The sequence below is a fragment of the Pezoporus occidentalis genome, unplaced genomic scaffold (assembly GCF_034315485.1).
Source record: "Pezoporus occidentalis ecotype Australia unplaced genomic scaffold, CSIRO_AGI_Poc_V1 ctg152, whole genome shotgun sequence".
Lineage (NCBI taxonomy): Eukaryota > Metazoa > Chordata > Aves > Psittaciformes > Psittacidae > Pezoporus > Pezoporus occidentalis.
Window position 1 is genome coordinate 661,847 of NW_026913339.1, and position 18,685 is coordinate 680,531.

Below are 18,685 nucleotides of genomic sequence, written 5' to 3' on the forward strand. Positions count from 1 at the left end.
GGTGTCAGGGATAGGTACTTTTGTCCTTGTCATTCAGACTGGATTCTCGGTTAAAGAAATGAGGCTTCTGCCGGGACAAGAAAACCATCATTAATTCTGCAAACCCTTGTTCGGCCACTGTTGAAATTATTTGGACCAAAATAGAGCTCCAAATTCTGCTTTTCTGTAATACTATTGACGACATTCTCTAGTGTCTTTTAGTTGCTTTTACACTATCTTCTGCGATTTATTTTCCTTTATACTAGTGGAGTTTATGCAGCATGATTTCCTTATTGCTAGTGACTTGAAGAGGCCAATTTTCCTTCAGCTGTCTGCTGTACTGTTCCCTGCGGAAGACAGAAATTTTGTGCCCTCTTGTGGTCAACACACCAAGGAAAGCGTCAGGCAGTAAATGGCATGTTACGGCCCTGTTATCTGCTGGGAAGCAAACAGTAAAATATTAAGGATCAAGGAAGTTAAAAAACATAAGCTTGTTTAAAGACAAAAATATCCATTGTTACACGTACAAAGATAAGTCAAATAATAACACCATTAACATCATAGTCAGGTAACTCAGTAACACTGGCATCTTTAAACCTGCATTAGTTACACATAACATGTCCTAATTAACTATCAGAAGAGGCCAGGAAAAACATTGTTTGATACAGTGGTAACATACTGAGACTTGGAATGTTTTTGAAAGTGGGGGGCAACCTCATTTTTAGCTACATCTTCATTTCATTAATAAACTGTCTTCAGTGGTAATGCTCCCAAGTTTTGTGTGTATTATGTCTTGTGCTGAATTGGAATATACTAACTCTTAAGTTTGTCTAATTATTTTGAATGCAGTGCCTGAAAAAGAGGTTTATTTAGGGAGGGTTCAGTAGCACAGCCAGTTAGCAGAGACAAAAGTATTTAAGCACCCTTTAGCAGAGACAAAAAATATATTCAATCACCCTTAGAAGTTAGACTCAGGCACTGTTAAAAATATTCCTAGTTCTCAGTCATACGTATGATAACGAGAAATCCTTGTTAGAGAAAGGTTCAGGGTAAACAACACTTACTTTTCTGTGCTTAAGTGTACTGAACTTTCAGCATTTCTGCAACATAGATAACATCTTCTGAGCTACTTGAAATGGCAAACAGAAGCAGCAAAGAGGCATTTCAGACCCTGGAAGAAACAAAATAGGCAAAGGCCATATGATACCAGCAAGGCAGGTACCTGTGGTGAGGAGGAAAGAGTTTGGTTTCTGGTCCTCTAACCAAAGGCAACTGCTCTGGTCTTTCCTTTTCCTCCCCTTCTACACAGTGACATACCTGAAAGAGTTCAGTATGCTCCTCATGACAGTAAATAGCAGTTTTTCCAGCTCATTTCACCAGATAGTTACATCAAGTACTTTCTTCTCTCCCTTCACCTCACCTCCCCCATATGTTCCTTTGAAGAGTGGTTGCATACACTGAATTGAAGATACTAACTGGAGATGACTATACCGTATGAACTATGTGGGCAGTGCTTTTCTAACTACTTACTGTTTTATGTATCCCTTCAGAAAATAGCTGTGGAAAAAAATACTGAAACGGCAGTGCGAGACCTGTAGGTCTGGAGGATGTTTGGTTGTAAATGATACAGAGGCTTCCTTTGCTCAGTTATGTAGGATGATTCTGCAAGTTCTACACAGAACTTGTTACTGAAAAAAGCATTGAGTGGACCGCCTGCTTCTGAATGTTTTTCACACTGTTGCTCTCCTTTGTCCCTTGTAGGTATGGAGAGTGCAATCACACTGTGGCAGTTCCTTTTGCAGTTGCTGCTAGACCAGAAACATGAGCACCTGATTTGCTGGACGTCTAATGATGGCGAGTTCAAGCTACTCAAGGCAGAAGAAGTGGCTAAGCTGTGGGGACTCAGAAAAAACAAAACTAATATGAATTATGACAAGCTGAGCCGGGCGCTCAGATACTATTATGACAAGGTAAATTTTGTTATTCTCGTGCAGACTAAGAAAATACAAACACTAGTATCTCACCTCTATGTGGAAACAATTCAAAACTTCCTCTAACTAGCTTTTACAACAGACAACAGTACTGAAGGCAATCACAGTGGAGGTAAGAGGGCAGCTGAAAGGTGCACAGGAAAACACTGCACATCCCACTGCCTGAGGAGGGGAGGTTTTGACCTAGGTTTACACTTACTGATGCTTTCATGTGTTTATGCGTTTGGCTACCCAATATTTTCTGTAGCTTTTGACAACAATAAAATAACTGTTGATAACAGAGAACTGTTTGATTATTACAGCCTGCTAGGATCTTCTGTAATGCAGGGAGGTGGTAGACAGCAGTAATAACTGCAGTGCAGCAGTCAGAGTGTGGCAGCTTTACCAGCGGGTATCACCCGTGTCAGAACAAGGAAAAGACAAACAACTAACTCAGCAGCATAGAGGGTGGGGTTGAGGTTTCACAGTTTTCATGGGAAACATATTTTGGAACATAGATCCTGTTGGCCAGTGTTTTAGCTAGTCTTTCGTGAGCTTTCTGATAAATCATTTTGACAACTGTATCAGATCCTAATTTATTAGCTGGAAATACAGTGCTGAAACATTCCTACAGTTATGACTGCAGTATTACCTCAGCAGGATCTCACTGTAACTATTCCTTTGTTAATGCTCAGTGTTTCCAAGAGTTTGGACATTTTCCACTATGTCATTTTAGGACAAAGTCTGTGTTAGTTTCACCAGCAGTCCAGGTTTTATGTTGCTATCACTTAATCAGCAGCGATATGTATAAGAGAGCACTAATGTCGTATCTTACTGCATGAAAGTGCAGAATAAGGGTAGCAAGCAGAGGGAAAAGAAGCAGATCAGATGGTGGGCGTCAGAGCAGGGATGTATTTGGGTCCATTTGTCAAGGCAGTAGTCTCGTGCAGAGTTCATCTTACGTGAAGACTGTATTTGCTGTCGAATTTTAAATTTACTACCACTTAGAAACTTACCCTCTGGGTATCTCAGGTTAAAATAATGAAACGTGCTTTTTTGGGGGTTTCTTCATCCAGTTTTTCTGCCCTTGCAAGACCTACTACATTTTGCTCCTTCTTCACAGGTACATCTGTTGAGCTTTGATAGAAATAATAAGACCCAAGAAATCAGCACAGTTTAGGCAGCCAACTTATATCTAACAAGCTGTGGTTATTTGTGTATTCTCAGAAGCTGGTTACAGGCAGATAGCGTAGGCATACACTTAGCACAGTAGGGCTGTTGGCTGCTGAGAGCTCCACTTTCAGCCTTTTTATTTAAAACTGAAATCTGAAATAATAACATATTGAATACAGTAATCTGTAATTTTTTTAGATCCCTCAATTTGCTTCTGATTTGCAGCCATCATGAGCATGCCCACAATCTAGAAGAGGTCAGTAGAGGTTACTTACAGGTAGCTCCTCTGGAAATAAAACTTCTGCAGTGTAGTGGGTGTACATAAGATCACTGTCACTCTCATGAAGCCATACTTCACTTTGGCATTTAGTCCTTGGTCTTATTCTTCATCAGGAAGCAAGGTGGCAACAGTACAACAGAGAATGCAAAAACAAGAACAGTGAATAACCAGGTTATGTGTTAGATTGTTGGAAGAGACAGATATTTGAAGGAAATCTTTCAGACCTGTCCAGGTGCTAGAAGGAAAAGAATGCAGAGCACACATATGGAGGTGCTAAAGATTTTGCATATTCACCTTTCTCTATTTTTGACTTCAACAGGTTCAAGGAGTTTCCAAATTGTTTTGCCACCCTTTTTTGGATTAACATTGTATTTTGTTTATTGATTAATATTAAATCTGTTCAGGATTATTTCCCCTTAATTGGAGTTTAAAAAATAACATGTCTAAATTATGTCTAAGTTTTACTATTTTCTATATTCTTGAAGATTAAATATGGAAAAGAAGGACTGTTATAGATTTTGTATACTAAAAAGGAAAACTTCATAGCCATGCTTACTGGTCTGTTCTCGGTTTCTCAGAAGAGGCAGCGAGATGAGATTATGCAGTGGGTAACACCAGTGTTTGGCATGATTATGGCATGTTTGCTGCGTGCACAAGGCAGAGGAAACTAGATACTACTGCTGAACTCAGCTTGGTGTACTGTTGTCATGTATTATTTAGTGCACTAAATGTATTAATTATTGCACTAATATATGCAATGTATTAATTATTGCACTATACTATATAGTGTATTAATTACTGTGCTGTATGCATCTTGTATTAATTAGTGCACTAATTCGGGAAGGGCAGAGTGGAGCTGGGCACTATGCAGCCAGTCTAACACAGCAGTCAAATCCCATGCTGATTGCAAATTATCCGTGCACAATTGGATGGTTAGACTTTTCACTACTCACATTGGAATTTGGAAGAGCTCCTCCTGTTAATTTCAGGTTTAAAGCGTTAAGTTTTGCAGTGAAATGTTTTTAGTATTTTGTCAATTAGAAGTCAGGTTTTCCCAGTTAACAAGTTCAAAGGAGGCCTGACTGAGAAGCACAAAAGGATTCAGGGAGGACAGTGCAATGGCTGTTCCAAGCAGTTGGTGTGATGAATTCCCCTTCACTAAGTGCTAAAAAGGCTTCTGCTCAGCATGGGGAAGCTCGCTTCATTATATGACTATAACCCCTCCGATTATAAACTTGACTGGGATCAATGGAGACAGAGTGCCTGTTGGTGAGTGAACAGCATATCCAGGCAGAGCCCAAATACACAGTGACCGGATATTGCTTAAAAACAAGGTACGAGAGATTTGTAGCACTTGTCCTTTGAGCTCTCTCTGATCTCTTCAAGCATAACAGCTCCTAGAGGCTCCCTTTCTCCTTTTATTCCTTAACCCTTACTTTCTTAACCCTTACACTGTTTTCAGTTGCCCCCCCAGCGCACAAACACCTCAGTCATCTGTGTTGTCTCTGCTCATGCAGCATCTGCCAGAGGAGTGCCTCCACAGTTTCTCTGTCACCAGGGTGACAGAGTCAGCAGGGCTCTGGCTGAGGTGATTGCTTGGTGTTCTTACACCTGCTTTCTTGGACTGTGTGCTCTCTTCTGTCTGCAGATTCCATCTAGGTCTGGCACAAGGATTTGGGCTGTTTTTCCAGGAGTTCTGCAGCCCAGTGGAGGTCATAGCTCCTGTGGAGAGAAGGATAAGCTCCTTCTTCCTTCTGTATTGTGACCCCAAGCCAAAACCATAGCTATTGCTATTTAAATTGAAGGAATAACTCCTTTAGCAGAAAACAGTGAGAGCTTCTTGCTCTCTGGGTGTGGAGTGTTGGGTCCTGTTGGCTCCCAAGCAGTGGAGAAAGGCAGATTGTTAGCAGAGTGCAGAGGGACAAAGAACTTCCAGCAGGTTTTGAAGTGTGAGAGATAGTGACATAAGATAGCAGATGATGAATCCTAGTAGTCTGGCAGGGAGTGCTCAGCAGTGCGTTCAGTCCTAAATGCTTCCTATGCCTTCAGTTCAGTCTGTGCTTCATGGCACAGAAAGGGAAGAAGGTGATGAAGGAAGGAAAGGCTACTTGGCATTCTTGTTTCTCTTCTGAGGACATAAGGGGAAGGCCTGGTGAGGTGACTTTTGTTCTCCTCTCCCCTGGACCATTCACCATTTTGTGGGGTAAACCAAGAGCAATCTAGACCTTGAGGTAGCCTTAAAGAACCTTCTGAGATCCTTGTCCCTTCCCTAGCTATTGGCAGTGATGGATGCATTGGCAGCTGGATGTGCTGGGGCAAATGGGATGCACACTGAGCAAATGGATAAACATTGTGCTGCAGGCTGGGGAGTGGCAGTGGGGAAGACAAGAGGCAGAAATCTGGAGAAGACTCCATTTGGGTCATGGAATGATCAACAGGGACTTCTTTACCTATAACCCAAATGGTGAGGCAGCATGTGAGTTTGAGGCAAGGGGCAGTGATCTTGTGGAGATCATGGTGGCGCATGGGATGGGCCTTCCTTTCTTGGGCTGCCCTCTGCTGCTGCTGCATAGAGCTGACACAGAGCTACTGCTTCACGGTTTGTCTTTGAAATTATTCACCATGGAGAAGCAGAAACTGATCACTGGATAAATGCGGGTTTATGAGCTCTGCCTTTTGCTTGGGGGGAACACTGGCTTGTTAAAATTCATCATCTGGTTCAGCTGAACTTAAAAGTAAATTAATTCCAGTACTGGGGAAGAATAACAGAATTAGGACATGTTCTTAGCCAGGCTTTGAAAGCAAGTGTGACGTGTTGTTGAGGCTGATGGCTAGATTTGTGTTAAATTAACACATAAAGCACCCCAGGAAATGTAGTGTGGCACGTCTTGATTGTAATTTGCTACCATGATTCTGGTTGCTGAAGGTTTGTAGATAATCTGAAGACTTTCCATTTCCTGTTTCGTTTGTTACGTGAATTTGTCTCCCCCCTTCTTATTTAATGCATTACCCCTGTTGCCTCAACAGAGCAGCAGAACAGCTAACAGCGCTGAGGAAAGGCACCCTCCACTCTCTACCTACAGCTCGAGTAGCATGTCACACACTTCTGCTGTTCAGAAATCTCTTGTAATGCTTTCAGGAAACACTTCACATCTATTCCCACACAGCGCACTTTAGCTTCACATGTAGAACTAAAATATAAGTAGGATTAGTAGGTTTCTTTCTGTTGGAGTTGCTTAGTTGCTTTGTTTTATGGTAGCTGTAATGACAGGTATCTTTTAGAAGCCTCTGGAGGTTTCAAGACTACTAAAGCTCTCCATGAATATTTCAAGATGACATCACAAGAGGGAAGCTGGTGAGTTTTCCCCATTAGGTTTTTAGAGGGAAGGAGGGCAAATCCAGGAAATTCCATGCCGATACAGACATTAATAGGATGTAACAGTTGTGGAATCAAGCCCTCAGAAGTTAGGAAATGCAAGAATCGCAGTTCCCTGGGTAACCTTAGTGTTTGCATGAGTTATGCTGCATCTTTAATTACACAGACACATACTGTTGCGATGAGCAGCTATTCAATATTTTTGCATCCTCTCTAGCAGTATGTGGCCCCAGGCCTTGCTCAGTGAGTGCTATTCAGTCTGTCTTCTAAAGACAGAATAAATCATTCTAGTTTTGGTTAACGGCTGCCCACTTATACAGATAGGTTGGCAGTATGATGTATAGAATATAAATAATACCAGCTTCTTTGTGCTTGTTGCAGTGCTCAGGGGACAGAGCTTCTCATGCTCTTAGGGTTCAGAGGAGCCCATGGCATTCCCTTCTTTAACAAGTCAGACCCAGTAGCTTGGTCACTTGTCCTATTTTTAATGCCCAAGTGTGGGTGGCAGTGTGGAATAATTGTTTTGGGAAGAGGGGCCTTGCTTGGTCTGCTTAGAGAACTTCAGGGTATAAATGAATAAAGAAAACTTTTATTTTACTTTTGGGAAGGTCTTCTCTTGAGTTATGTCAGGGAAAAAGAACATTACAATAAAAGAACAGGGGTATGATGGTGCTAGAGTAGCAGCTCTACATTTTGTAGTGGTACAGGTAGGAGATGTTATAAGGAGATACTTGAAGGAGCATTAGAAAATAGCTTTATTGAGAAGTGGAAGGAGCTTTGTTCAAAAACAGTGTGCGGAAGTCAAGAAAGTGCTTGTGTGAAATGGCATAGAAGTGGTTATTGAGTGCTGTCCTTATGGAAAGATGGGAGTAAAGAATCTGATACTCAGTAAGGTGATGGTAGAGGAGAAAACCCAAGAGCTTCTCTGAAAGGAGTGACAAATAGCTCATGTCTGATGTGAGAGGAAAGGGACTTACAGTGAACTGCAGCAGTGAAAGCAGGGAACCTGACCAAAGGTGCCAGCCAGAGGAATGGCCTTTGTCTTCCAGATGGAGGTGGGTAAGGAAAGACAGAAATCCAGCTAAATGAGCGCCTTGTGCTTCCAAAGCTCAGCATAGCTGCACAAGCACAGTCCTTCTCCTTCTTTCCCAAGCAGGGATGTTTGATACCTGCAGACAAGTTTATCCTGTTCTGATGAGTTTGAGTTCTCAGGTCAGTTCCTGGGAGGAGGAAAAAAGTCCCCGTCTGGTCTTCCAGCCCCTGAGGCCCCACATTAGTCTGACGTTCAACTAGGAACTGGGTCCCATTTCCCAGCTCAGTCTCCCAAGTGGCTCCTGCAGCCAGAAAACTTGCTAGCTAGCAGGTTTGAGCCAAGCCACTAAAATCCCTGTGTCACACTGGTCATATAGTTATACCTTAGCTCTAGATGGCTCAAACAGGAAGTAAGAGTCAGAGCTGATGAAAATAAAACGCAAAAAAATGATAGTGGAAATGAAGTCTGAGTTGTACCAATGCACAGGGAAACTTTGGGAGCAAAGAAAAAAGTGGAAAGAAACTCAGAGGTCATATGCTGTTGAGACGGGCAAACGGCTCCTGTGTATTTTGGGAAGGCTTCCTAAAGTAGTAGTGCTCCAACCACATTATAGCCTGGTTTAAGCTGCAGGGGGAACCAGGCCACTGAGCCTTTGGCATCTAGCTCAGCCAGCTAGTCTGTGGAGAAGGACAGGGAGAGAGCCCTATCCCTCCGATTGATTTACAGCACTTGGGTAAGGCTGGGTTTGGAGGTGCATGAACTGAGGGTCTGAAGTGATGTGGTGTGAGTAAGTCTGAGCTCCCTAACGGCTGCTGTGCTAGAGCAGACATCAGGCAGTGCTGTACTATTTGTATTGGCAGCTTTCAAACACTTAGCAGTGGCAGGTACTTACATTTGCTGTCATCAGTTTTACAGACTGGGGACAGAAGAGGGGAAGTGTAAAGCATTCAAGTGAGGACCAGTCAAGAAGCCAAGGGAAGGGTGGCATTCCCAGCTCCTGCCCTCTTTCTGGATGCCAGAGAGTTCTGTCTCTTGATAAGATTTACCCTTTTTTAAGCTGTTGGACTGGAGCCCTGCTCCTGCTGCCCAGTTCTCCTCCCCAGCAGCTGCACTGCCCCAGCAGTCACCATCCCTGCCAGCGCAGACACCAGCACTCACTGCAGGCCTGCGCACGAGGGACCTACCTAGGAAACGCAAATAACAAACAGGCTAAACGTGCACATACACTTACTGTATGTCCTGCTACCGAGCACGTGGTTTACCAGCCCTGCAAACACAGTCTTTAGACAAGGAAAACATCTTTGCCCTTTCAAACTGAGGGTGGTGGAACCCCTGCTTGTCATGATGCCTGTCACTGTCTTCTGCGGTTTGAACCATCGTCCACAGCTCAGGATGGTTCTGACAGATCACTGAGGTGATGGTAAAAATCAGCTGCTCTTTACCTTCAATTATTTGTCAAAAAATTCAGGGAAGTCAGTGGCATTTTGGAGGCACTTACTTAATTTGCGTCCTTATTTTCTCTTACATGCAGATGGAGATTCCCTCAGGCTCCACATTTAAGAGAAGCCTGCAAAGTGCTTGTGGGATCTGCACTAGAATCCTTTTAATCTCCAGGCATCATTAAGTGGGCCTTTGCTGCAGGCTTAGGGGGTCAGAGGAGCTGTACTGAGACCTTCTAAAAATACCACTATATTTAATAATAACAGAGGAAGTATAAACTCACCAGCCCGTTCAGTTGCTTTTTATAGCAATGTTTCTGTGTTTCAAGCCTGCACTGGTATAGAAGTGCCACCCTCAAATACATTTAATCTTTTGCTGCTTGATCACATTTTCCAAGTAAGATCTCTGTTGGCACTGCTTGATGTAACAATAACTCAAAGCTGCCAGGAGCAGAAGGGAGGTTTTATCTTAAATAATAATTTAAAGAAAAAGAGAGAGATAGTTAAAAAAGAAAACCAGACCCTGTTGGGATGTTTGTTTGGGTATGTGAATAGTTTGGAGGTTTTGCCTTTTTCAAGAAGAATGTAACGTTGGGTGCAGAAGAACCGTGTCCATCCAATGTTTCACCTACTTTGCATGAAAAAAATGTATCTAGGCCAAAACTGTCTAACCCCTGGGAATTACAGCTCATGCAGACAGATCCTGCAGGCTGACTGAACTTTTAGAGGGCAAAAGTAGGCATTGCAGGATCCATCAGGTGGGTAGATGTTCATTTTGGCATGGAAGAGAGCAGCTTTGTACCTTTAGTCTGAACTTGCTGTATTTGATTCTCCTCCTTGCTACAGATCCCTGTTATCAACTTGGGAAACAACTTTCTGCATTTGTGCCGTAGCTCCTGACCTGTGAAGCAAAGCTACATCCCAGGGCTCTTTGTAGCATTAGTTTCGTATTCAGGAAGGTGCCTGGATGAAATGTCAGGACATACAGATAGATGAATTACAGAGTGCAGCAGCTCGGCTGAAAGACAGAAAAGGTTCCAGTACTCAAGTGCAGACTTTTGTTTCCCAAACTGAGCCTTGCTTTTGTGACAAAGAGGTGTAGTGTGGGCACTGCAAGCACTGGGTACTACCCATATATAAATAGGGGTGATTTTGTATTGATTTTTCTTTTTATTTTCAATCAGTTTAACAAATCTTTCCTCTTCTGGTCTCAGGATCTGTGATAGAATGAAAAACAAATTAGACTTTTAGGAATCCTGTAGGTATTTACATTCCCATATGTACAGCAAAGCAGATGTCTGTTTGCAGAGTGTAACCTGGAGGTGCAGCAGATGTGCTGCACTAAAGGGAAGCTTCTTGGAAAAGGGTTTTTCACAGGTGGCTTAAAGACACGCTCTCCATCAAGACCTTCGAGAAGAGAGAAATCACTATGGAAATCTCAGGAAATACTGCCTCTTATCTGCCACAGCACTTGGCTTAGGGTGGGAAATGTTCCAGGCCCATTCTTAGGCTAAGCCAGCACCTGGTGCCATAAAGTGTCTCTCTGGAGGAGCTCACATCATGTCCTTGGGGATACCATGCATTGTGCTAGAGCAGGCAGTGTACCCAGGTTTGCAGGAAGAGAGCTAGGAGTGGGAAAAGGGCCCTCATGAGAGATTCCAATTTCAAAGAGAATCAGTTCTTTCCATAAAGGGACAGTTTTATTGTGATAAATATGAAGAAAAATTAAATAGTTCTATAAACCCTTGGGTGGTTTGGTTTTTTTTTTTGTTTAATAATTAATTTCAGTGGCCACTTTAGACTGATGAAAAGCACCTGTCTGCACCAGTGATCATCCTCACCCTCATTCAAACCTGGAGACAGCACAGGGCATACAGTACATTTCCAACCCGTGCAAGTGATTGCATTTGTCAGAGACATTGTTCTTGACTCTTGAAAGGAGGAGGTCACTGTCAGCCTAGGTCAGTCCCTCTGCATGAGGTCAGGAAGAGGGGCAAAATGACTGGAGCATGGAAGCTGAAGTGGTTTTGTCCTTTTGAGATATTTCACACTCAGGGTAGTTGGTGTCATTTCTGGGAGGCACAGATGAGGAAATTTGCCTTCATTGTGAAACTCAAATGGTGGCATGTCTTGAGCCTTCAAGGTGGCAGGATTGTTTCTATTGGAAAGAAAACATTCCCAAGCTACCTCAGCAGAAGTGGGGGGGGGGGGGGGGAAGAGCCCACCAGTAGGTCTGTATCATGCAGTAATGGTGATTTTGTTAGGCACCATGTGGAGCAGAGGTGGTTTCTCTGGCTGAGCAGAGGTATGGGAATGAGCCAAGGATGAACAGTGTTAGGAGTCCCATGGAATGACCTGCTCAGCTTGAGAAGGGAGCAGTGCCCCCCTGCTCTTGTGAGCTCCCTTATGTTTGCTGTACTTGGTGCCTCTAAAATGCTGATCTTTCTAGCATCTGCTTTTGTGTTTGCAGAACATCATCAAGAAAGTGATTGGACAAAAATTTGTGTACAAGTTTGTCTCCTTTCCTGAGATTTTAAAAATGGATCCACATGCTGTGGAAATCAGCAGAGAGAGCCTTTTGCTGCAGGACAGCGATTGTAAGATGCCTTCCGAGAGCAGGGATCAGCACAAGCACAGCTTGTCAGCACTGAAAAGCACAAGCCGTAATGAATATATCCACTCTGGCCTGTACTCCTCTTTCACTATCAACTCTCTGCAGAACCAGCCAGACCCTTACAAGCCAATCAAAACAGAAAAACTGGAGGAGAAGTCAGAAGGGAACACACCAGTGGAAGAGGTTCGGACTGTCATCAGATTTGTGACAAACAAAACAGACAAACAAGTGATGAGGTCCATGGTGTCATTGCCTTCCACTTCCGAAACAGCAGCTGCCTCTGCTTTTCTCAGCTCATCAGTATCAGCTAAAATATCTTCCTTAATGCTACCCAACAGTGCCAGCATTTCATCTCCATCGTCATCTTCCTCCCGGTCACCGTCTCTGTCTCCCACCTCACCTCTCCCGGCAGATCACAGGAGCCTCTTCCTTGATTCCAGTTGCCACGACTCAGATTCCCTTGAGCCTTTGAACCTCTCCTCAGGCTCCAAGGCAAAATCTCAATCTCTTCCCCCAAAGGCTAAAAAACCCAAAGGCTTGGAAATCTCTGCCCCACCTATGGTCCTTTCCAGCACCGACATCGGTTCCATCGCCCTCAACAGCCCTGCACTTCCTTCAGGATCCCTGACTCCAGCTTTCTTCACTGCACAGGTGAGACCTGCCTGTCTCCTGTACTCTTGCTATAGCCAGGTATTCCCTCCGTGTGGCCAGGAGTGTTACCTCTTTGCGCCTATCCACCTGGTGGGACAAAAACCAGCATACGGGGAAGAGGGCAACATGGCAGAGGTCTGAAAAAAGAGTGGAAAGTAGGTTCTTCCTGGGGTTCCTATGTGAGTGTGGGAAAAGCTGTCACAGTTCACAGACTGCCTGGAAGGATAACAAGATGGGCAGCCATTAGTGAGCATGAGTGAATCGCTTGTCAGTTCAAACCAGGTCTACAAAACAAGCAGGAAAAATCCAACAAGAAAAACACAAGGGTTTTGTAGGTCATGACTTGAGCATGTGCCCTGTGGGATGCTTGGTTGGGTTTCAGACAGTGCGACCTTTTCATTAGCTTTTGAATACAGAGTAAATTAAGTACTTTCTAAGGCAGGCTCGTAAGCCAGTTCCAATTTCCAAAGTTTTGTGCATCCACAGAGGCCTTGCCAGAGCTTCCTTTCAGCACAGGCCTGCTGAATAACCAGGAGGTTATTTTGTTCTCTTTAATCACATTTGTGCAATCACAATGGCACATTTTCAAGCAAGTCTAGGAAAAAAAATGTAGGAGGTCAGAGGAGAAGAGGAAAATCACATAGGCAATGGCCTGGTGTGTGCATTGGTGAGCTGCTACCGCTGCAAAATGAGACCAAAACACCCAAGAGTGAAATTATCCCACTGAGGAACACTCCCAGTGTCTCTCCCATCCTCCCCAATAAAAATGCAAATACTGGCATTGAATGCAACAAACTGAAAGTAAATAAATAAACACAAAGGGGTGGTGGTGGTGGTGTGTTACAAGCTGTCATTTACTTGCAGTTCACACACCTGTAAGCCACCAAGATACCAAGGTTGTGTGGCAGAGGATTCTGTGGGCCGTTATCTGTCATTTTTGACACTCTGAAGCCTTGAAGTGAAGTTATGCTTGGCAGGAAGAATGGAAGTGTGGCAAGCCAAAATTGGGGTGCATTGACAGACTCTCATGACCTCTAACTGTGGTATAACCACAGTATTTTGCTCGTAGGGAGCAAATCTGACAAATCACATCAGATGCCAACCAGACACAATGACTGACAACATGAGTTATTACAAACTGGTTTTAATTTATTGCTGCCCCCAAACTCAGTATGAACAGAGATTCATTTCCTCATTTTGTAATGATTTCTTTGAATGTTTTGTTTTCTCATTCATCTATAAACTGGTGTACTTACTACCCCTGAAAGACGTAGAAGGGAAGTAGATAGATGATTGTGGCTGTAATACCATAATGCAAAATAACTAAAGCCATAATTTAGGCTGGAAATCTGCAGTCTATCCCATTATCCTAGGAAGAGCATGCATCATTTCTTAGACGATCTCTGAGGTAGGTAGGTAGGCACCTACAAGGGCAGGGGCAGGTGCAGAACAGGATGTCAGACACCAGCTCCTGCTCCAGGAGTGATGTAGGCTCAGGAAAGGTCCTGTTGCCTCAGAGGATGTTTCAGGTGGCTTTTCATTGTACCTGCTGGTCATGAGGAATACCCTTGTGAAAGGGCACGTAATACACACAACCAATTTCAGAACAGCAAAGTGGGTTTGAAGATGTCAGTGCATACAGTACCATAGTTCGGTAGAGAAATGCCAGCTTTCTATTTGGTTAGCTTCAAAGAGAGATATTTAGACTTGGTTCAGTACTTGCTTCTTTTACAGATTACTTTTGCTTGTTACTTTGTTGGCTCTCCCTTGGCCCATGTGGATATGTAATTTTGACTTACTCTTTTTCTTCAGGCTGCTACTTTAGTGTTTGTAACTTTTACAACATGCTGTTTCCTTATGGACAAAGTAGCGTGCCTGCAGCCAGCACGTGCATGGTCTGTGTTGTATCCACATACACCATCCAGGCTCCAGCACGTGCCTAATGACCTGGGAAGTAACGTATGCGTGACAGCACTTGTCTGTTACCTGACAGCTAGAAGAAAGATTGTACTTAGGTGCATTCTTTGTCAGAGAAGTCAGGAGCCATGAGCATTGTTACTTAACGTAATCCTCTCTGTGCGATGAATTATTTCTATTTAAGCTGTTCCTTAGATTATAATGATGTTTTTTAAGCAGGAACTTCCCATTGGGTTCCACACGGAGTACCAGACGTACAGCTGCGTGAGGGCACAAAACAAAGCGACACTTCAATTTCCGTGTGTAATTTCAGGATAGCCTGTGCTCTGGTGGTGTTTACACTTACTTTTCCTGTGGTGGTTTGGATGCTTGACTGGTGGCAATACTGAGAACAAGCCTGGGAGGCTCTGTGCTCTTTTTGCATTAAATATTAAAGAGATTTGGAGACTTGCTTTGGCCAGCTCTTGGCTCTGGCAGAACTTGCAGACATTAGCACTCTGATCATCAGAGGACATGAACTCTTGCTTAGCACTGTTGTTAGGCATGTTAATGTGCTTCCAGAGGTGAATGGAGGACAGCTCAGTTTCAAACCTCCTGTCTCTCTGAAGACCTGCTCTGACTGTATCTAGGTAGGAATAAACACCTCAGGTTTTATTCATTACTTTCAGAAGACGCTCTCAAGAACTGCATTTTTAGTTGTGGATATCTGCAACTTCTCAGAGACAAATAACCGAGGCATAGCTTGCCAGAGCTCTTAATACAGTTGGCACAATACTGTGTCCTTAGTCAGCTGTTGTTGGGTCGTGCTGCTTACCTCGTCTAAGGTTAGTAGGCTCTTCTGTAAGTAGATCTCTTGAGTATTTATCCTGACCTAATTCAGTGTGTTCTTTGTCAGTCTTGTAAATCTCCATCAACAGCTGTCTGCCTGTGGAGATCGGCTTGTCATGTGGCACAGGAAGGGTGCTCTCACTGGCACTGCTCTTTTCTTGCTCCATGAAAACACAGTGGTCCTGGAAGAAGATGTTTGTGAGGGAGCTGATCACAAGGGCTTGCTTGTCAAGTATTTTGCTGAGATACCTTGAGCAGACCTGTCACTTTACGAGACCAAGACAGAAGTTTTCTCCTTGCCAGGCCACTCTTTGCCCCTTTTGATGTCATCCAAACGCAGAATCATAGAAAAGTTAGGGTTGGAAAGGACCTTAAGATCCTCTAGTTGCGGTTTCAAACCCTGACCTTATTGGTACTCCTGTGACCACCATACCTGCTGTTCTAGTGCATGGCATCTTCTGCTTTCCCAGCAATACCACATGTTTATTAATCCTTGGGACATAACTGTGGTTTCTTCCATGGGGTTTGGTGGTTCTGATCCACCTTCCTCAGCACAAGGGAGATGGCAGTGTCCTTTCCCATCACATTTCTCCGTAAACCCTGCTTCGAGATTCCTTAAGAGAAACCGTTCCCTTCAAGAGCAGCCAAGCTCTTTGTATTAAACACCCTTTCAGACACCTTATGACAGCATCACTGGAGGACCTTAATTTGCCACTCCTTGTCTTTCCCATCTCTTCTGCTGGTGTTAAATTAATTGCTTGACCCTCCAGTGAACTCCAGTGCAAGCACGTCAGAGCAGGTTTGTACTCCTGTACATTTGCATAGAGCCTCCAACACCACAGCCAGTCCTCAGGCACTGCTTTCCAAGGGATATGTCTGTCATACCTGAAAATCTCCATGACCCATGGTACCTGCCTTCCTGAGCCTGCTGACCACAGAGTCCTGGCAACGGGATGTAACAGCCCATGGTGTGAGCAGTTAACTAAGACCCCTGGTACCAATTGCTGTATGTAGGAGTTTGTATTTCTGGCCTGGTGGGAAGCTAGCAGGTACCAGGATGCACGACATGCTGGCTACTAGGGGGACATACTCCTTATCCTCCGTCTTCTAGCTTCTCGTTACGTATCTTAAGCTCTGGACAAACTGATGCCCCAGTTCAGCAGAGCACTGAGGGACTTGTCCTACACAGTGAAACACGTACTTACTTGCTAAGCATGCACTCAAATTCCATTAAGTGCTGTGCTAAATAGGACTGATTTGATAATTGGCATCAAGCTCATTGGTGAGATTAACTCATTATGCCAAATTCTTTGTTCAGAACTGTCACATCACTTTCATGTTCTTTTTTGGAAAGATAAAAGTTACTCTGGATACAGAATAATTGCTACAATTCTTCCTTTGAGTGGAGCTTTGCATGTGCTTTAACTCTTCCCCCCTCGTAGTGCTTTAGGAGTGCTGGGAGCATTCCCAGTGATCCTTGTGCACCACGGCACTGGAAGGAGGCACCTCCACATTGGGAAAAGCTTTGGATTCTTACTTCTTGCCATTTTGGTTCTTTTCAAGCAATGAGCTGTGCCCTCCGCTAGCACCCAGACCAGTTCCTTCAGACTTCTTCAGTTTGAGCAGGCGCCATCAGAGGAGGTAACTTCAAAGGCTGGCAGCAGCTCTCTTGGCTCCATGTGCAAATGCTTCAAAAGCTGCAGCCAGTTCAAGCAGCTGCTGCTCTTCAAAGGTAAAATGTGGCTCTGAAGGAGATTAGGCTGTGTTCAGAGACAGGGGGTGTTTTATATGGTCACATGAGCACGGTTCACATAAACAGTAACTGCTTCTCCTTCAGCAAATCGCAATAGAAATTAAGTCAACATGAAGGAAGATGACATGTGCAGGTATCCAGTACTGACCTCTGTGGGGACAGGATGCAGGGCTGGATGGCCGTGCTCTGTGTCTGAACTCATAGGCAAAAGAGCCAGTTGGTGAAGTGTAAGACTTTTGGGTTTGTAACTCCTGAGGTTTGCATCATAGGGTGTTCTTTTGTGTTTCAGACCCCAAATGGATTATTGCTGACCCCAAGCCCGCTGCTGTCTAGCATTCATTTCTGGAGCAGCCTCAGCCCTGTTGCTCCTCTGAGTCCTGCCAGGCTGCAGGGACCAAACACTCTGTTCCAGGTAGGTCTTGCCAATGCACAGGTTTCATTTCTGAAAGTGCATGTGTGGTAGGGACACCAGGGAAACATCTCACATCGGTCTGGAGCTTTGGAAACAGTTAAAGAAAATAGAGGAGTTAATAGGCAGTTTGAAAGAGAGGCTTTCTTACTTGTACCCCCTTTGAATGCCTTGCACCCCAGTCAGAACCTACAAGGCAATCTCCACCACAAGCACACATGTATTGTATGAAGGAAACAGAAATCAATGTTAGACCCCACTAAGAGCTCTCAGAGCTTCAGGAAGAGAGTGTAGACCAGCCAGAGATCAGCCGGGAGAGTGGTGGATCATGGACTCAGAGAAAAGCAAGACCAGTCTGGGGTCTCACACACAGTAAGGTGTGTGTAGATTAACCATTCTGCCTGAATGAGCTACCTCTCACTCAGAAAGGCAGGATTTACAGACTGCATTGACAGTAACGGCAGTCTGGACCTGAAGCCTCCATTTTCAATTCTTCTGCGAATTATCTATGAGTCCTCAACCAAGTTACTTCATACCTCTGAGCACGACCTCTCCTTATGTAATGGGAACGGCAGCACTGCCCCCTCTTGCTCATGGGTATTGGGAGAGTAAAAATGTCAAAAGTTAGATAGAGATGTAGTAAATAAAAAAGTTACGAAGTAAACCGTGGTGGCCACAGCATGCAGCTGCATTTGCTCGAGGCTTAGGAAGAGTATGGCGGGGATGGTATTAGCTCCAGCTGCTGCATAACAGCTGATTCAGTAATTCACAGGAGGAATGATGCTGATCGGCTGGTGGCCATGCAAACAGCTGAAGAATGCAGGTTCACCTCTGGAATGAACTCTCTGACCACTGCGGAGGACCAACACTAACAAAGGAGGGGGCTAGGCAGGGACCCTGGGTTGGTCTCTGAACCTTCAGGGAGTCTTGACAGCCCAGCTCTGGGGCTGGTGCTGGGCAGTCAGACTCAAGTGATCTGCTCAGGTGCGGTTCTCACTGGGGTAGTAAGTCCTCCTACCTCCATCAGGACAGAGCCATGGGGCTCTTGTTTGTGTTTCAGATGAACTTATTTATCCTGGGACCTTATTTTTACACACATGGTTATAAGCAGCCAGACATTTCATTCAGGAGGGAAGTGCCTGCGCCATGGCCTGGAATGAGCTTGTATGAACATACATTGGCCACGCCCGTGGGAACTGAAGAGTGGCCTTGGCTTTCTGCCTCCTGAGACACCCAAAGGGCCTTATCAGTGATCCTTGATTC

At 44.3% G+C, this 18,685-nt stretch overlaps 1 protein-coding gene across 1 annotated transcript in view; it reads left to right on the forward strand.

The window, feature by feature from the left end:
• ELK3 (ETS transcription factor ELK3) overlaps positions 1–18,685 on the forward strand; it is a 40,139-nt gene that overhangs the window by 16,071 nt on the left and 5,383 nt on the right. The window contains exons 2-4 of the mRNA XM_062611325.1: positions 1,741–1,949; positions 11,721–12,515; positions 17,303–17,425. Coding sequence (XP_062467309.1) covers positions 1,743–1,949; positions 11,721–12,515; positions 17,303–17,425 — 1,125 coding nt within the window. The 5' untranslated portion in view covers positions 1,741–1,742. The remainder of the gene's footprint in view (positions 1–1,740; positions 1,950–11,720; positions 12,516–17,302; positions 17,426–18,685) is intronic.